At 41.0% G+C, this 15,273-nt stretch overlaps 1 protein-coding gene across 4 annotated transcripts in view; it reads right to left on the bottom strand.

Annotated features, from left to right (window-relative positions):
• The window catches only part of ZNF423 (zinc finger protein 423), a 706,298-nt gene that overhangs the window by 48,876 nt on the left and 642,149 nt on the right, over positions 1-15,273 (bottom strand). For all 4 annotated transcript variants that reach the window (XM_029608490.1, XM_029608489.1, XM_029608492.1 and 1 more), the window contains one exon: positions 11,828-11,943. In XM_029608490.1, the coding sequence (XP_029464350.1) occupies positions 11,828-11,943 (116 nt within the window). The remainder of the gene's footprint in view (positions 1-11,827; positions 11,944-15,273) is intronic.

The raw sequence follows: 15,273 nt of genomic DNA on the forward strand, positions 1-15,273 counted from the left end.
ACATCCAAAAGCTGAATTACCTCCCTAAATCTGGGGAGTTAAACAATGAACAATCTGGATCTTGCCTTTACAGCCTTTTATACTGTGAAAGCAAGGAAGGTGAGTCTCATGTGAAGGTGCATGCACTTTTTGGAGGCTTGTGTGAAAATGCAACAGCGGAAGTCATCACAAAGGAAAGGATCAAGACGCCAAAAGCATGAACCACCCCAGGTTTTTCTTCTTCAATACATAATTTTATATTTTATCTTCAAAATGTCTAATGGAGTACCACAGATTACTTCTTTTCTAACTGGGCATTTTAGACAGTTAACCCTTATCTATCTTCATAGGACGTTGAGCAAACAGAAGGTACCGTTTTACGTGACCGCGGAGACCCACTGAGTTAATTGTGAGCACAGTGCTATGAAATACCACGGAGGAAAAAGTAAAAACAAAAACTAACCAGTCTGTCGGGCAGTAATTGCCCATTAATTCCCGCAGCAGAAGTGGCGGAGGAGGCCACACGAAGCAGAATCTGCTGGCTTTATTAAAATACGCCCAGGTACAGTTAAAAGTTTTGTGTTCTTATGCAAATCAAGATGCCAGGAAAAAGAGGAAGGTGGGAGGAGAGATGAGGAAGGAAAGAGCAGGCTCCCCTGGGGGAGAGAAATATAAAATCAACAAAGTGAAAAGATCAAACCGTTGTTCCACAGTCTGACAGAGGCAGAACGAGATGCAACCACTTGGGAATTCAGCAAGACAAATGTAACGAACAAAAAAAAAAAAAAAAAAAGCACCTCTTACAAGTTTAAGTAAGTATGCCTTATCAGCAGGGACCCAACTTGATCACGGTAATAACAAATAAAAACAAAGATGCGGGCTCTTCCTGCAAAAAAAACAAAAAAAAAACCAAAATAAAAAAGTTCGGTTTGGCTGCTACAAAACTGTGAGACCCATGCGAGGGCTAAGCCTGTTCAATGATCCAATACAGAGCAGGGACCCCAGGAGCGCCCTGCCGGACTGACGGGGAGGAAAGGACGCGGGGGAGGCAGGCAGGCAGTGGGGTACAGCTGATCCTTGCATCTGACGGGAAGGAGGAGGCGTTTCCTCGGCGCCTCCAGCAGCTCTGTGCTTGGACAGGCCTTCAGCCTCTATTTGTCCCCCATCCCGGCCAGGAGAAGGAAACGGGTGCTTACTTGCATCTGGCGTCCTTCAACGGCCGACTTCGGTTTTCGTGGTTTGAATCATGCGGCGTCCCGTGGCCTCACAAAACCTGCTAGCACTACGGTTCAAGCCGCAAGACTAAACTGGCCGGCAGAGGTGGTATGTACAGATAAGCACTCCTCTGCCGCTGGCAGGGCTGGGGAGGAAGGGAGGAAAGTCAGTGGGTCAATTGGGTAATTGTGAAATGGGGGAGGGGGGGAAGGGTGAAGGGAGAGAGAGAAAGAGACTTCTTTTTGGGACAGAAGGCCATCAGATGAAAATAGTGATAAAATCAGGTCCCTCTTGTAAGGCCCAAAATGCTTCTTCCAGATCACGCATAATAATCTAAAAAGATGTAGAAAACAATGCAAACATACTTGCAGAATCCTGTGGATGTAAAATACCAGGAGAAAATATAAATTGCCATTCTGGAATGATCTACCGCCCAATCTTCGCATGGAACCCTGCCCTTTCAAATTTAGAAAACAGCTAAAAACGTGGCTCTTTCATCAAGCCTTCCCTGATTAACATCCTCGCCACCCCGGCTCTTCTCTTTACCCCCCTTTAATCTTCATAACCCTTGCATATTCTTTAATTGCCATCTCAACCCACCGTTCTGTACTCGCATTCCTCTTGTATATCTTGTACCCTCGCTCCTTTTTAACCTTATTCCTGTATATCCTGTATATCTTGTACCCTCGCTCCTTATTTAACCTTATTCTCTTGTACCTTTTATCCTTCTCTACCCGTGCACCCCCTGTATAATTTGTACCCTTACACCATATAGATTACTTAACCATATATAGCTTGTACGCTTGAACCTTTTTAACCTGTATATTTTGTACCGTTGCACCTCATTTAACCATATATAGCTTGTACACTTGAATCATATTTAACCATGTGTTACCGTTCCTATCGTTTCACTCCTTCCTTCTCTAATTTGTTGGGGTCCCCCCCCCCGACCCACTGTTTCTCTTAGTTCTCCACCTCCCCTCCCCCTGTTATTTGTATTTTCCACCTTTCGTTACCATGTAAACCGATATGATGTGTACTTTAATGTCGGTATAGAAAAACTGTTAAATAAAATAAATAAAAAAATTCAGTGACCTTAATTCTTAAAAAAAAATGATAATATGACAGTTAGATAACTTCTTATGCCTTTCATAACATCTCGGTCCTCAGCTTGGATATTATCCAGCGCTTAAAAATGACAAATTCAAGTGTCATTCACTCTGCAGCTCCTTGTTGCTTATCTTGACTTCTTGCTCCCTACACATGTCCTCATGAACTCTGTTCATCGCCAAGTTGCCCTTCTCCAGGCTTTCCACTTTGCTGTGCTGGAGGTCTGGAATAATCTTCCTGCATCATCATGTTCCCTCTCTGACCATATTTAAATGTACTCGAAAGAAACTTACCCTTTCGAGTCTGCTTTTAAAACCTAAATACGTCTCTACAATAAATACATTTTCCTGCAGAATCTCGTTTGTCATTGTATGTTTGTCTTGACTAGATTGATAGCTCCATAGTACAGGAACTGTCTTTTAGGGGTATCTGAGGAGCAGTGCGTTTGTCTAGTGATGCTTAACATAGTAACATAGTACTGACAGCTGAAAAAGACTAAATGGTCCATCCAGTCTGCCCAGCAAATTTCATATGGTAGTAAATGCCGCTCCGACAGATTACCTCCAAGCTTTCATGATAATTTCATATCATGCTTCTTGAATGTGCTTTGCTTTTGGACGTAGCCATAAAAGCAGTCCTGTGCTTTTTCCCTAATATCTCCATATCAGTATCCCAGATCATAAAAGTCAGGGCCCACTGTTGGCTGTCGTCTAAATCTAATTCCTCTTTTACAAAGGAAGGAGGAATAGCTTAGTGGTTAGAGCAGCAGTGGGCTACAAACCAGGACACCAGGGTTTGAGTGTGGTTAGAGCAGTGGGCTACGGACCAGGGGACCAGGGTTCAAGTCCTGCTGAGATCAGATTGAATGTCAGTATATAAATAAAATATTACAGAATCTTTTAACCGCTCTCTACATTAATGGTGGGGGTGGAAGGGAATTAGAACCAAGAGCTAAGAGAAACAGATAAGTATGAGAGAAGAAATGAGGGAAGCTTGCTGGGCAGACTGGATGGGCCATTTGGTCTTCTTCTGCCGTCATTTCTATGCTTCTATGCTATGCTATACTCCCGCTGTTGAAGTGGAAAGTGAAGGTACAATAGTGTCAAAATCATTTCCATCTTCTAGCCTTTAGAGATCCACAGTGTTTATCCCATGCCTTTTTGAATTTGTTTATTGTTTTCATCTTCACCAACTCCTCTGGAAGTTGGTGAAGAAATATTTCTTGATGTTGGTTCTGAGTCTTAACCCCTGGAGTTTCATTTCGTGACCTCTAGTTCTACTGTTTCATTTCCAACGGAAAAGGTTCTACGTTTGTGCATCATTAAAACCTTTCAGGTATCTGAAGGTCTGTATCCATATCTTCCCTGCACCTCCTCTCTTTCAGAGTGTACTTATTCAAATCCTTCAGATTCTCCTCATAAGTCTTCCGAAACAGACACACACGATTTTGGTCGCCCTTCTCTGGATCGCCTCCATCCTGTCTCTGTCCCTTTTGAGATACGATCTCCAGAACTGAACACAGTACCCCAGGTGAGGCCTCACCAACGATCTGTACAAGGGCATCATCACCTCCATTATCTTGCTGGCTATTTCTCTATGTAGCCCAGCATTCTTCTGGCTTTAGCTATCGCTTTGCTGATCACTGACACTATCACCCCAAGGCCCCTCTCTTGGTTCGTGCACATTAGTCTTTCACCTCCACATTGCTAAGCAGTAGTGTCAGATTTTCCCTGATAAAATATGCAAGGTGTGAGCTTTATTAACACACAGTACAGACTGTGGATGATGAGATGACGACCAGTTTGTTTATTTAAAAAAATTTACTTTTTGCCTACATCGGACCAGCCATACTAGCCAAACTTCATAATAAAACATACATTTAATAATGTACATGTCATCCTAAGTAAAAATCCAAGGACTGTGACCCTTTTTTGCTCCCAACCAATACAACAACAACATGAATCATCTATGAATTTTTATTGAAGTTTTGAGCATTTACACCAGTTAGGCTGCAAGTCGAAATTCTACACATGGCATCAATGATCAAATATGGGACATCCAACTTTGTCATCTTAAAATGCATCACCCAAACCTTGCTCTGCTTTAGTCCTTTTGTATTCAAAGATCACTATCAAAGTCATTATCAGCTCTCTCTCGTTATATACCGGTATATACATGTACACACATAAATAAATAGATATCACATACACTAAAGTTCATCTGCATCTTCCCTGATGAAGCCCTGCTTCCTACAGCAAACAGAATACATTGAAATATATTCTAACAAATATTTAGTACAGGAATTTGCTGATGATTATGACTACTAACTACTGGCAAAGCAGATCTAAAAATGCTTGATGATATCACAATCTGTTCTGGCCTTCCTGGGATTTCAACTGAATTAAACTAAAGTGGTCTGCGTCACTGTAAAAAAAAAAAAAAAAAGGATTCTAAGTGTTGGAGGTGTCAAGGGCACACGAAAAGTGTGATCTGGGGTGCTTGGGTGCCCTGCTATCTGCGGCACATATTTGAATGAAATTGGATGAATTGTTCATAAGTTATTGGGGAGAGGGGAGATAGACAGGCTACAAATGGTTGAAAGCTCATGTGCGGTGCATCACTTCACTGTATACCATAATATTACAGCCTGGTCTAACATCATGCTGCCTTGCATTAGGCCTAACCAAATGACAATGCTCAGGGATAAGTGGATTGCAGTGGGCTCTGGAAAGGTAAAATCTATGATACAGAGGTACCCACTCTCCTAAACTATACCTATACAAAATGTCTTATTAATAGATACTAAATCCTCTAGTTTTGAAAAACGCTGTTGAGAATTCAAAGTAGTTTGTGTGAAGTGCATTATTGCTGTTTCTAGTGATTTAATTGCCATCCAAAGTAAATTTAGAGTTAATCTCTGGTAGGTTCAGAGGTAAAATTAAGACTCAAATGGAAAATCTAGAAGTACTTCAGCAAAGATTTGTAAGGTCAGATCTAGTGTATGAAAAAAAATTGAAAACTATTGAAAATTCCTTGAGATATCTTAATCTTCGTGTGTTACACTTTCCCTATTTGAAAACGATACCTCCAAAGGATATGTTCAAGGAATATTTGTTGCAGATCTTGAAGCTTCCTCAGCAATCACTACCTGTGTTTTCCAAAGTTTATTATTTACCTTCAGGATCTAATCCAGTTATTCCAGAAGGAAATATCACACCAGAGCGATCTTTAAACCTTACTGAGATACTAGAAACAACGTTGGAAACTGTGATATCATCAAGATTTATTTATTTATTATTTATTTAAGAGTTTTTCTATACCGTCATTAAGTTATTTACCATCATAACGGTTTACAATAGTGCACCAATATCCAAGTGAATATGGATCATAATTTACATAGGTGGTGCCAGTACTATTCGGTAACAAACAATATGGACTAATATAATTTACTATAAGGATTATGCATATGAAGAAAATCAATTGGGGGATTGTCTGTTTTATAGCGATGTATCCTATGTTTTGACTACTGTTAAAATTAGTGGTGAGCTAATTTCCAGTAGTAACTGGATTTTGTGAGCTTGTTGCTACATGTCCGCTTATTCTTGTTTACATGCTTGCATCACTCTCTTTGTTGAAGGCTAGTTTGAAAAGCCAGGTTTTGAGTTGTGTTTTGAAAAATTTATGGTTACTCTGGAGTCTAAGTTCAAGGGGCATGGAGTTCCATAGAATGGGACCGGCCAGAGACAGTGCACGTTCCCTGACTTGGGTAAGTCTTGCTGTTTTCACGGATGGAATGGTTAAAAGTGCTCTGTTTGCTGATCTTAGATTTCTGTGTGGAACGTGGACTCGAAGTGCTGTGTTCAGCCATTCTGCTTTTTCGTCATGGATAAGTTTGTGTATTGTGCAGAGTGCTTTGAACTGAATTCTTTGTTCAATGGGTAGCCAATGTAGCGTGGCGAGAGTATCTGTGATGTGATCCCTTTTACTTTTCCCAGTGAGAATTCTAGCTGCGGCGTTTTGTAAAATTTGCAGGGGTCTTACAGTAGTATAGGGTAGGCCGAGTAGTAAAGCATTACAGTAGTCAGTGCTTGCAAATATCAGTGATTGGAGCACTGTACGAAAGTTTGGCAGCGATAGTAATGGTTTTAGCTTTCTGAGTACCATGAGTTTTGAATACCCTTCCTTCACCTTTAGTGAAATGTGTTGTTTGAGGTTCAGTTCCTTATCAATTATTACTCCGAGATTGCGCACTTTTTTGGCTAAATCGATTTTTAGGTTGCTATTGAGAATTACTGGGGTTTGTGTAATATGCTTTTCCTTTCTAAGTGTATGAATTCAGTTTTATCGATGTTTATTATCAGTTCCATTTGGGTTAATAGTTGCTTTATTATGTCCAGGTACATAACGGCTAAACCCATTGTTTTTTCAATAGTGTCATCTATTGGTAAGATTAATTGGATGTCATCAGCGTAGACATAGTGAATGATTCCTAGTCCGGCGAGGAGATGGCATAGTGGCAACAGATATATATTAAAAAGCGTAGCTGAGAGTGCTGACCCTTGTGGGACTCCTGTTTTTAGGATAATTAACGTTATTCGTGTCATTTGTATTCTCATCAGACCGTGACACAGTTCTCCGTTTGTCTCTTCAACATCGTTTGGGTATTTTTCATGGAGAAAAAATGTGGATCTACCCAGATCTGGCCAGAATAACACAAGAAAGGAGAAAGAGATTTCTGGGATTGAAAGTGGAAGTTGAAACTATGGGGGCTACATTTTTATTAAAATTCCCTTGTAGGTGTGAAATTAAGTATTTGAATTACATTTTCTTTGAAGTTTCTCAACTCCAAGTGTTTCTGGACTCCCATGCCCCAGTGACCACAGCAATTGGTTAGGAGACTTGAAATAAATACCAGTGGTAGCCTCTCAATTACAATTGATTTGGGACCTAGTGTTCCATTATTTTCCTTTTTCTGCTTTATTTGCATTAGCTGGTTCTAAAGGGTTAACCTCTGATTTGGAAGCAGATAATCCTGGGTGTAATTTGCCACAAATTTTGAATCATCTCTGTTCAACTTGTCCTGCCAGGCCTGTGCGATTCAGCAGCTAATCTGGCCCAGCCCTGCAGAATTATCATTTTACCTGTCTTTAATTCTGTGGCCCAGACTGCTCTGGTCACTCATCTCCAGTTTACGCAGTGTTTTTTTGTTTTGCCTGCACAAAATAAATCGAACTTCTATCCGTAAGAAAAATTACACTACAACAATATAAACATATTTCTTACTTACTTGTAAAACTGTACGTGGACTATAAAAAAGGTTTTTTTTAATGTTCCATGAGATTTATGCCTAAACAAACAACGATGTTTCCAAGCAACTGATGATTATATCTTTTAAGCAAATAGAAGCTTTTGCTCCAGGGTCATCAGGAAATATACACTGGCCCCTGTGCTTTATGATGGTTGCTGGAACATAAAAAAACCTTTTTTATAGTCCACGTTCAGTATTACAAGTAAGAAATATACCTTATAAATGGGCCCTGCCTGATGTATTTTGTGGGAATGGGTATCTCCTTCTATAGATACTTGGCGGTCATTATGCAAATGGAAAGATATGATGTATGCTATATTACACACAAGGTATCTAAGGCGTATATGAAGACTTGGCAGTGTTTCTTTGATACATTACCACATATTGAAAAAGTACAGCTGGAAAACTTGGGTTATGTATTGTACTGAAAGGAAGGATATAAGGGAGTGTATTAAGAAGTGAGTTGGGATGATATTATCGCATAATAATAATAAGATGGGGATATACTATATTTGTTTTCTACTGTTGTGGTTCACTAGTATTGTACTATTTGTGTGTATTTCATGTCTTGCTCAATAAAAACGATTTTTGAAAAAAAGAAGAGCACTCAATGTGGTTCTACTTGGATTTCAGCAGAGCTTCTGATACGGTCCCACACAGGTGGCTCATGAAAATGAGAAGCCTGGGAAGGGGTCTCAAAATGGTGGAACAGATTACAAACTGGTTGATTGACAGATGACAGCATGCAATGGTAAATGGATCCTATGCTGGAGAGAGAACAGTAATAAATGGAGTGTCTCAAGGATCGATTCTGGGACCAAACCTTTTAAATACCTTTGTGAATAATATAGCGGAGGACTCAGAAGGTAAACTTTGTCTTTTTGATGACACTAAAATCTGCAACAGAGTGGACACACTGGAAGGAATAGGGAGCATGAGAAGCAACCTAAGAAGACTTGGGGAGTGGTTGAAGGTTTGGCAGCTAGAATTTAAAGCAAAAATGTGTCGAGTCAGGAATTTGGAATACAGTAAGCCAAAGGAGTTGTACATAATTGGGGGAAAAGCACATTTGTGCATAGACAGAGAGAGACCTTAGAGTGATAGTGTCTGATTATCTAAAGAACGTGAGAAGGCAGCGACTAAAGCCAGAGGGAGCTGGGCTGCATAGAGAGAGGCATAACCAGCAGGAAAAAGGAGGGTTAATGCCCAGTACAGCTCTTTGATGAGGTCTCATCTGGATTATGGTGTTCAGTTCTGATCTCAAAAAGGATAGAAATAGGATGAAAGTGATCCAGAGAAAGGCAATCAAAATAGCATGGGGTCTGCATTGAAAGACTTATCAGATAAGACTGGAGGACTTAAATATATGCATGCTAGAGGAAAGGAGAGATAGGGAAATAATGATACAGACTCCCAGTATGGCTCCCAGTTGCAACTTCCCTCAGTTAAAGGTTTTCGTCATTGTAAGACTTCAAAACCAGTCCTTTTCCATGTCTGTCGCCAAATTATGGAACAGTCTCCCGTGGGAGGCCAGAGAGAAAAATGGAGCTGATGAGATTTCGGTGCTGATGAAGACGGAGCTCCCGAATTAATTTCTGGGAACGCTGTTCAAGCCTCAGAGGTTGGTGATGTCGGCGTATACTATTAAAATCCGATAGATATCTATGTGTTAGATCTGGAATTGCTCTAAGGGGCTGCTATACTGGGATGGCAATTAAAATGTTACATTATTTGCTTTAATATTTTGTATATTTTAACGTCTGTATAATTTTGTTGTTATACACGCATGCCGTTTTGGAAATTTTTTATCACATAATTGGAAAGCGGTTTACACATTGTATAAATAAGTAAATAAAACACTTGAAAGAATGGAGAACCTTTTCGGATGGAAAGAAAGCTGTAGAAATGGGGGGGGCGGTTATGAAAGGTAAGACTCAGGAACAACATCAGGAGACATTTTTTCATGGAAAGGGTGGTGGATGCATGGAATGCCCTCCCAAAAGAGGTGGTGAACACAAGAATGGTCATGGAATTCAAAAAGGCATGGAATAAACACAGAGGACCTCTAGTGACTAAAGGATGGAGAATAAGAAACAAGGTAACCCGTGTTAACTTTAGGTGTAATCTTTTTGCATGGAGGGTAACCTGTATGGAGCAACAGTTACTACCCTTAACAGAAGACGTGGGATAACCGGCAAAGAGCAGCAGTTACCACACCAAACAACTTGCTGGGCAGACTGAATGGACTATTTGGGTATTTATCTGCCATTGTTTACTATGTTACAATATATCATTAACTTCTTTAAATACCAAAATAATTTTACAGTCATTAAAAATTGATGTTTTCAGTACTATTCAGAACGTTAGAAATATGAAATATAAAATGCAGCAGAGTATAAATTAATAGTGGAGTGCCTTCAGCAAGAATAACCACTTTAAAAGCTTTAAAAATAATATCTCAATATAAATTGCTACCACTCTATACAACTGACAAGCAAAGTCTACACAGATTATTGGGAAACCGAATGACAAGTGATGTATTGCAAGCTGATAACTGTCATAACAGTGAAATTAACAACTAAAAACACCTCATTAATGCACTGAGCTAATAAATAAATAACTCTCTATGCAATTGTAACCAACCCCTTTTGGAAGGAGGTCGTATGTGCAGAGCACTAACCCACTTGTAGCAGGGGGTGGGGACACGGATTCTGTGATTTGGGGACAGGGTGCACATGTAGCTTCAAACTCACAATCCACACAAAAGATGTTGTCTTCCAAAATAGAAGAAATGTTTACTGATGAAATCAAAGCTCAGCAGAGAAATCCAATCCAAAAATAGAACACAATTCCTGCAAAATCTCAACAAATTAAATAAGCAGCATAAGAAATGTCTGTGTGGGTTCACTCACTATTCTGGAATCTCTCTCCCAAAAGCCTTTTGATTTCTCAGTCCGAGGGAGGAAAAAGATAGAGAATCCACCTGTTGTTTCACCGGGTGACTCACAACGGGCTGGCCCAGGACAACTCCTCCCATGGTCTTTTGGTGGTAAGATCTTCTTGAGTTGGCCCCTTGCCACTTCTAGAAGAGAACCCCCTCTTTTCCACAGATCAACTGGAAGCCCTAGGTCAGAGCACACCCCTTGGCGGCTCTCCCTGGCTCCCCACAAGATGTCTCAACCGTTTCCGACTCTAAAACTCTCGTTACTCCTCCCAGTGACACGTGGAGTCATCATAAGTACCAACATCTACTTGTCTACCCTTTAGGGGATGGACACGCCCTATCACTTTTGGTGACACTGCCACTCAGAAACCTCCCCACATTCTCAATAACAAAACACAGTGAAGTTGGAAGGGTTTTACACAATATTAACTGTGTGGTAATAAACAGTTAAGAAGTACATTACAGAATATAACAATAGACCGAATCACAAGTAACCAGCATCTGAATCGCTACATATTCATATATTTTCATAGTTAGACCACTCGCCCACATTTCAAATATAATTCCAAAAGAAACATGAATAGATTCTTTGCAAGAACTGATAACTTTTATTGGACCTACTTAAGAACTATACAATGATGATGTGGTATGTTCATTTTCTGAGTCCACATAAGCCCTTTTCAGATTGACAACTGAAAATAGGGCACTATGTGACCTCAAAACCTCATGTATCCTATCCAAGTCTGGATTTAAGATCTTGATACCTATATGGAGGACCAGAGCGATGGAGCTTGGGATGAGAATGAGGAGTGGGGGGGGGAAAGCAGGAAGTGGATAGTCCATCCCTGGAGATCAGAGCGTGCGGGGGGGGGGGCCAGACAGCTATGGAAGCATCCTTTTGAAGTGCTGCAGGCTCATAGCCCAAAAGAAAGCGGGAGTAAGCTCTACTTTGGCCCGGCCTGGGAATTTGGCACCTTCAAAATGTGGTACCTTATGCAATTGCTTATGCCTAAACCTGGGCCTGACTGCATCCTCTTTGGATGATTCTTAAACTGGTCCAATATAAAGGTATTCCTGCTTGCCATAACTCAGCTTTCTCCATAACCAATATACCTACCAGAGCTTGGCAGTAAAAGGAGAAAGAGGAATTTTCCCAAATGGCAAGATTGAAAAAAGAGAAGGCAAAACATTCATTACAGCATTTATGTCTTTGTTACATGTCACCACTGCCATGTGTTTGAATGTCAGGGATTAATAAGCTAAAACTCTACCTGAAGCTCTGTTTGAAAGAAGAACTTCTGTGGGCACTGGGAACAGTCATAGATTTTATCCTCTTGCCCGTGCACGGCAAAGATATGCTGCTGCAGCTTATTCGCCTGTACAAAAACTGGAAAGAAGAAGAGAAGCATGATCAAAGAGTCAAGTTCAGCCAAAAGTCACTCAGTCCATTTGGCCATACGTCATCTCATTCCAGCATGCCAAAATTCCCCCCAAACCTGTCTGGTAATATATATACACATGTATGTGTGTGTTTATACGTACACACACACACACATTTTGGTTAAATATATTTCGTCCACACTTTAGGTTGATATTTAACAGACTTTAAATATCATATTGTATGTTGATATGTATCAGTCACTGCCATTCAGCATAGGTTATTAACGCCAACAGGAATGGTGCAAGGGTATTAAACATCCTATGCAAATTTTACAGTCTTAATCACCTCCCTTCCATCCCAGAGCCTGGCCACCCCCAACTGCCCCTTCCACACAAATTACAAGTTATGATTTTATAATAATTCATTTTATATGAAAAAGGACATTCAAAATACAGTCTTCTGAGTTAAAAATATCACTTATAATAACATACATATTTACATGCACTGCTGTGGTGCCAACCAGAAAACCCTGCAAAAAAGTAAAATAGATATTTGCAACCTATATGGTATTAGGCCTATTTTAATGCATATTGGGTTTGGGTTTGTCCATCAGAAAGCCATAAGTAAACTGAATTACAGTTACAATATAGTAAACTCCCATACCAAAACAGCACTAACTGCCAACACTCAAACAGTAACTCATCTTTTCATGCTTGCCTTTAAAGACTCTGGAGTTGCAGTATTGTAAATGATTAATGATTAACAATTTGTTTTAAATTATATTTTGTTCTTGTTTTTTGTAATCTCATTTGTTTTCTTATGTTTATCTTCTATGCATGTGAAATTTGCAGACCGTCATGAAAATTTCCTATTGAAGTACATGATTTAAATAATTTTTTTAATAAATACATATACCAGGCTCTAAAACACCAATACACCTACTATTAAGAAAACAGAACAAGCTAGGCTGCTAAAGATCCCTACAAAGAAACTACATGCTAGCAGAATACCTTGCCTCAATCATGCATGCAGAACACAGACAGACCCTTCCCAAATACAGACTAGAGAGTCCATAAATAGAAATGTGCAGATAAACTGAACTGAAAACCACAAGAAGCCAGACTTTGTATGCAGTGTAACAATGGAAAAACAAAAAAACATCACCATTCCTCATAAAACATATAAAATCAAGAAATATAAAACCTCAAACATAATAGTGAAACCATACTAATAAAAAGAATAAATATTTCAAAACAGTTGATGATTTGAAAATCCAATCATTAAAAACTCATGTAAAAATATTGAAAAATTTTCCAAAGACCAATAAAACATTTCAAAATAGCAGCTACATCAAACACCATCCAATAATTAAAACTAATAAGGACAAAAAAAACCCCCTCTCTCACTCTCCATACCTTTTGATTTCCAGTCATCCAGAAATTGTCATGGATTAGTGGTAGGGGAGGGAGCCCACAAACTTTCTCCTCTCTTTCACATACACACACTAACACACACATATTCATTCTCACATGCTCCCTCCCCGTCTCTCTCTCTCACATACCCTCCTTTACTCACATGCACACATACCACTCCCTCTCTCACACATCCTCTCTCTCTCTCTCAGGATAACTCTCATGTCCAACCACACATACACTGCCTCTCATTTATGCTCCCTCTGACACACATATCCACAAAAAGTCCCCACCTCACTCACTCTCTCACTCACACATGCTCTCTCTCTCATGTTAGCAATAAGGTGGCCCTTTTCCACTCTGGCTGCTGGCAGGATGGGTTCTATTGGCAGGCCTGGGGCTCTCTTCCACTTTTTAACCACTGGCTGGCTGGACTCTGCTGGTGGGCCAGTCTCAGCTGGGGAACCCAGGGATCCGGCACTGGCAGGATTGTACCACCTTGCCTCCCCTCACGATTTGGCGCTGTATGTGAGAAACACCGACCTTACCCCTAAACCTCTCCAGTACACAAACAAAAAAGTCATAAATACAACTCTTTTGTATGCTCATGGAATTTAACATCCAGAATGTATTCAATATAGAAAGATTCAGCTAACTTAGATCCCTGCACCCAGGCTCCTGTCTGGGGGACAAGGCACAACGCAGGTGAGCAAATGGAGGACAACAGAGAGAAGAAAGGGTGAGGGGAGAGGGGAGGAGGCAGGATCGATGAGTTAGAGGAATGGAAGGCGGGGGTTCATCAAGAAGTCGGTAAAAGGGAAAGGGCGGGGGGAGGCCGTAAGGACAACCCACTTGGCTAAAACGCAGGGGCACATTGAGGAGATTCCCTTCTGTGCCCTGCCTTTTAACAGCATATTTTACCTCTTCACACTGCATCAAGGTCACTAAGGATGCGGAATTCTTCCTGGGAGAACCACATGCGGCGAATCCCGGGGAGTTCCTCATAAAGCCGATGACGAGCTGCCGTGGGACATATGTGTAAATCCAGGCACTTTGCACGAGACAAATAAAATAAAATAAAATATTGCCTCATTGGGGAAACCCTCTGGGCAGAGGGAGGTGGATGAAGCCTCCGGACATGAGGCTGGGAAGAATAGGTTCAAAGCAGGGATCAACCGTGCGATAACCCAAGTGCCACGCGTGAGTGGAAGCGGGGAAACCCATGAGGTGCTCAGGCATAGAGTGCGCTTCAGTTTGGGAGGCAATCTGGAGCCCGGGGAGAGCGGATAGCACCCCACAGCTCCAGGCTAGGTAGAGGGCAGGGGACCTGTTGGAGCAATGGAAGTGAAATGGGAGAATCAATGCCACCAGCAGGTGACCCATCTGGGGCAGAGGGAGGCTGTTCAGTGCACATCTCACAATACTATAGCACCGGCTATATTTGAAGAGGGCAAGGAAAACTGGCAATTGGCAGCTTTGATGGTGGCAACTGCAATTTTAGTGAAGGGAAATAATATGTGGCAGTGGCCATCTTGATGAAGGGCAATAACATGTGGCTGCTGCCATTTTAGTGAAGGGCAACAGCATATGGTGGCGCCCATCTTGGTGAAGGGCGATAGCATGCAGCGGCAGCCATTTTAGTGATGGGCAGTAGCATACGGCTGCCATCAGTAAGGGTAGAAGCAAGTTTTGGGATGGCAGCATATATATTTGTAAAGGTATGTGGGGTGGCGGCCCTGATCAGGGACGTGGCAGTCACAGCAACGAGGCGTTTATGGCAAGAATAGTTTGAGGAAGCTGAGTGCAGATTCTGCAAAGAATCAAAGGGGTAGAACATGGGAAGGAAACAACTGGTGGGCAGCACCAATGGGTGGAGCAGTATCAAAAATAAATACATTTCAATCTCAAGAATACATAAAGGAGG

The sequence above is a fragment of the Rhinatrema bivittatum genome, chromosome 7 (assembly GCF_901001135.1).
Source record: "Rhinatrema bivittatum chromosome 7, aRhiBiv1.1, whole genome shotgun sequence".
Classification (NCBI taxonomy): domain Eukaryota; kingdom Metazoa; phylum Chordata; class Amphibia; order Gymnophiona; family Rhinatrematidae; genus Rhinatrema; species Rhinatrema bivittatum.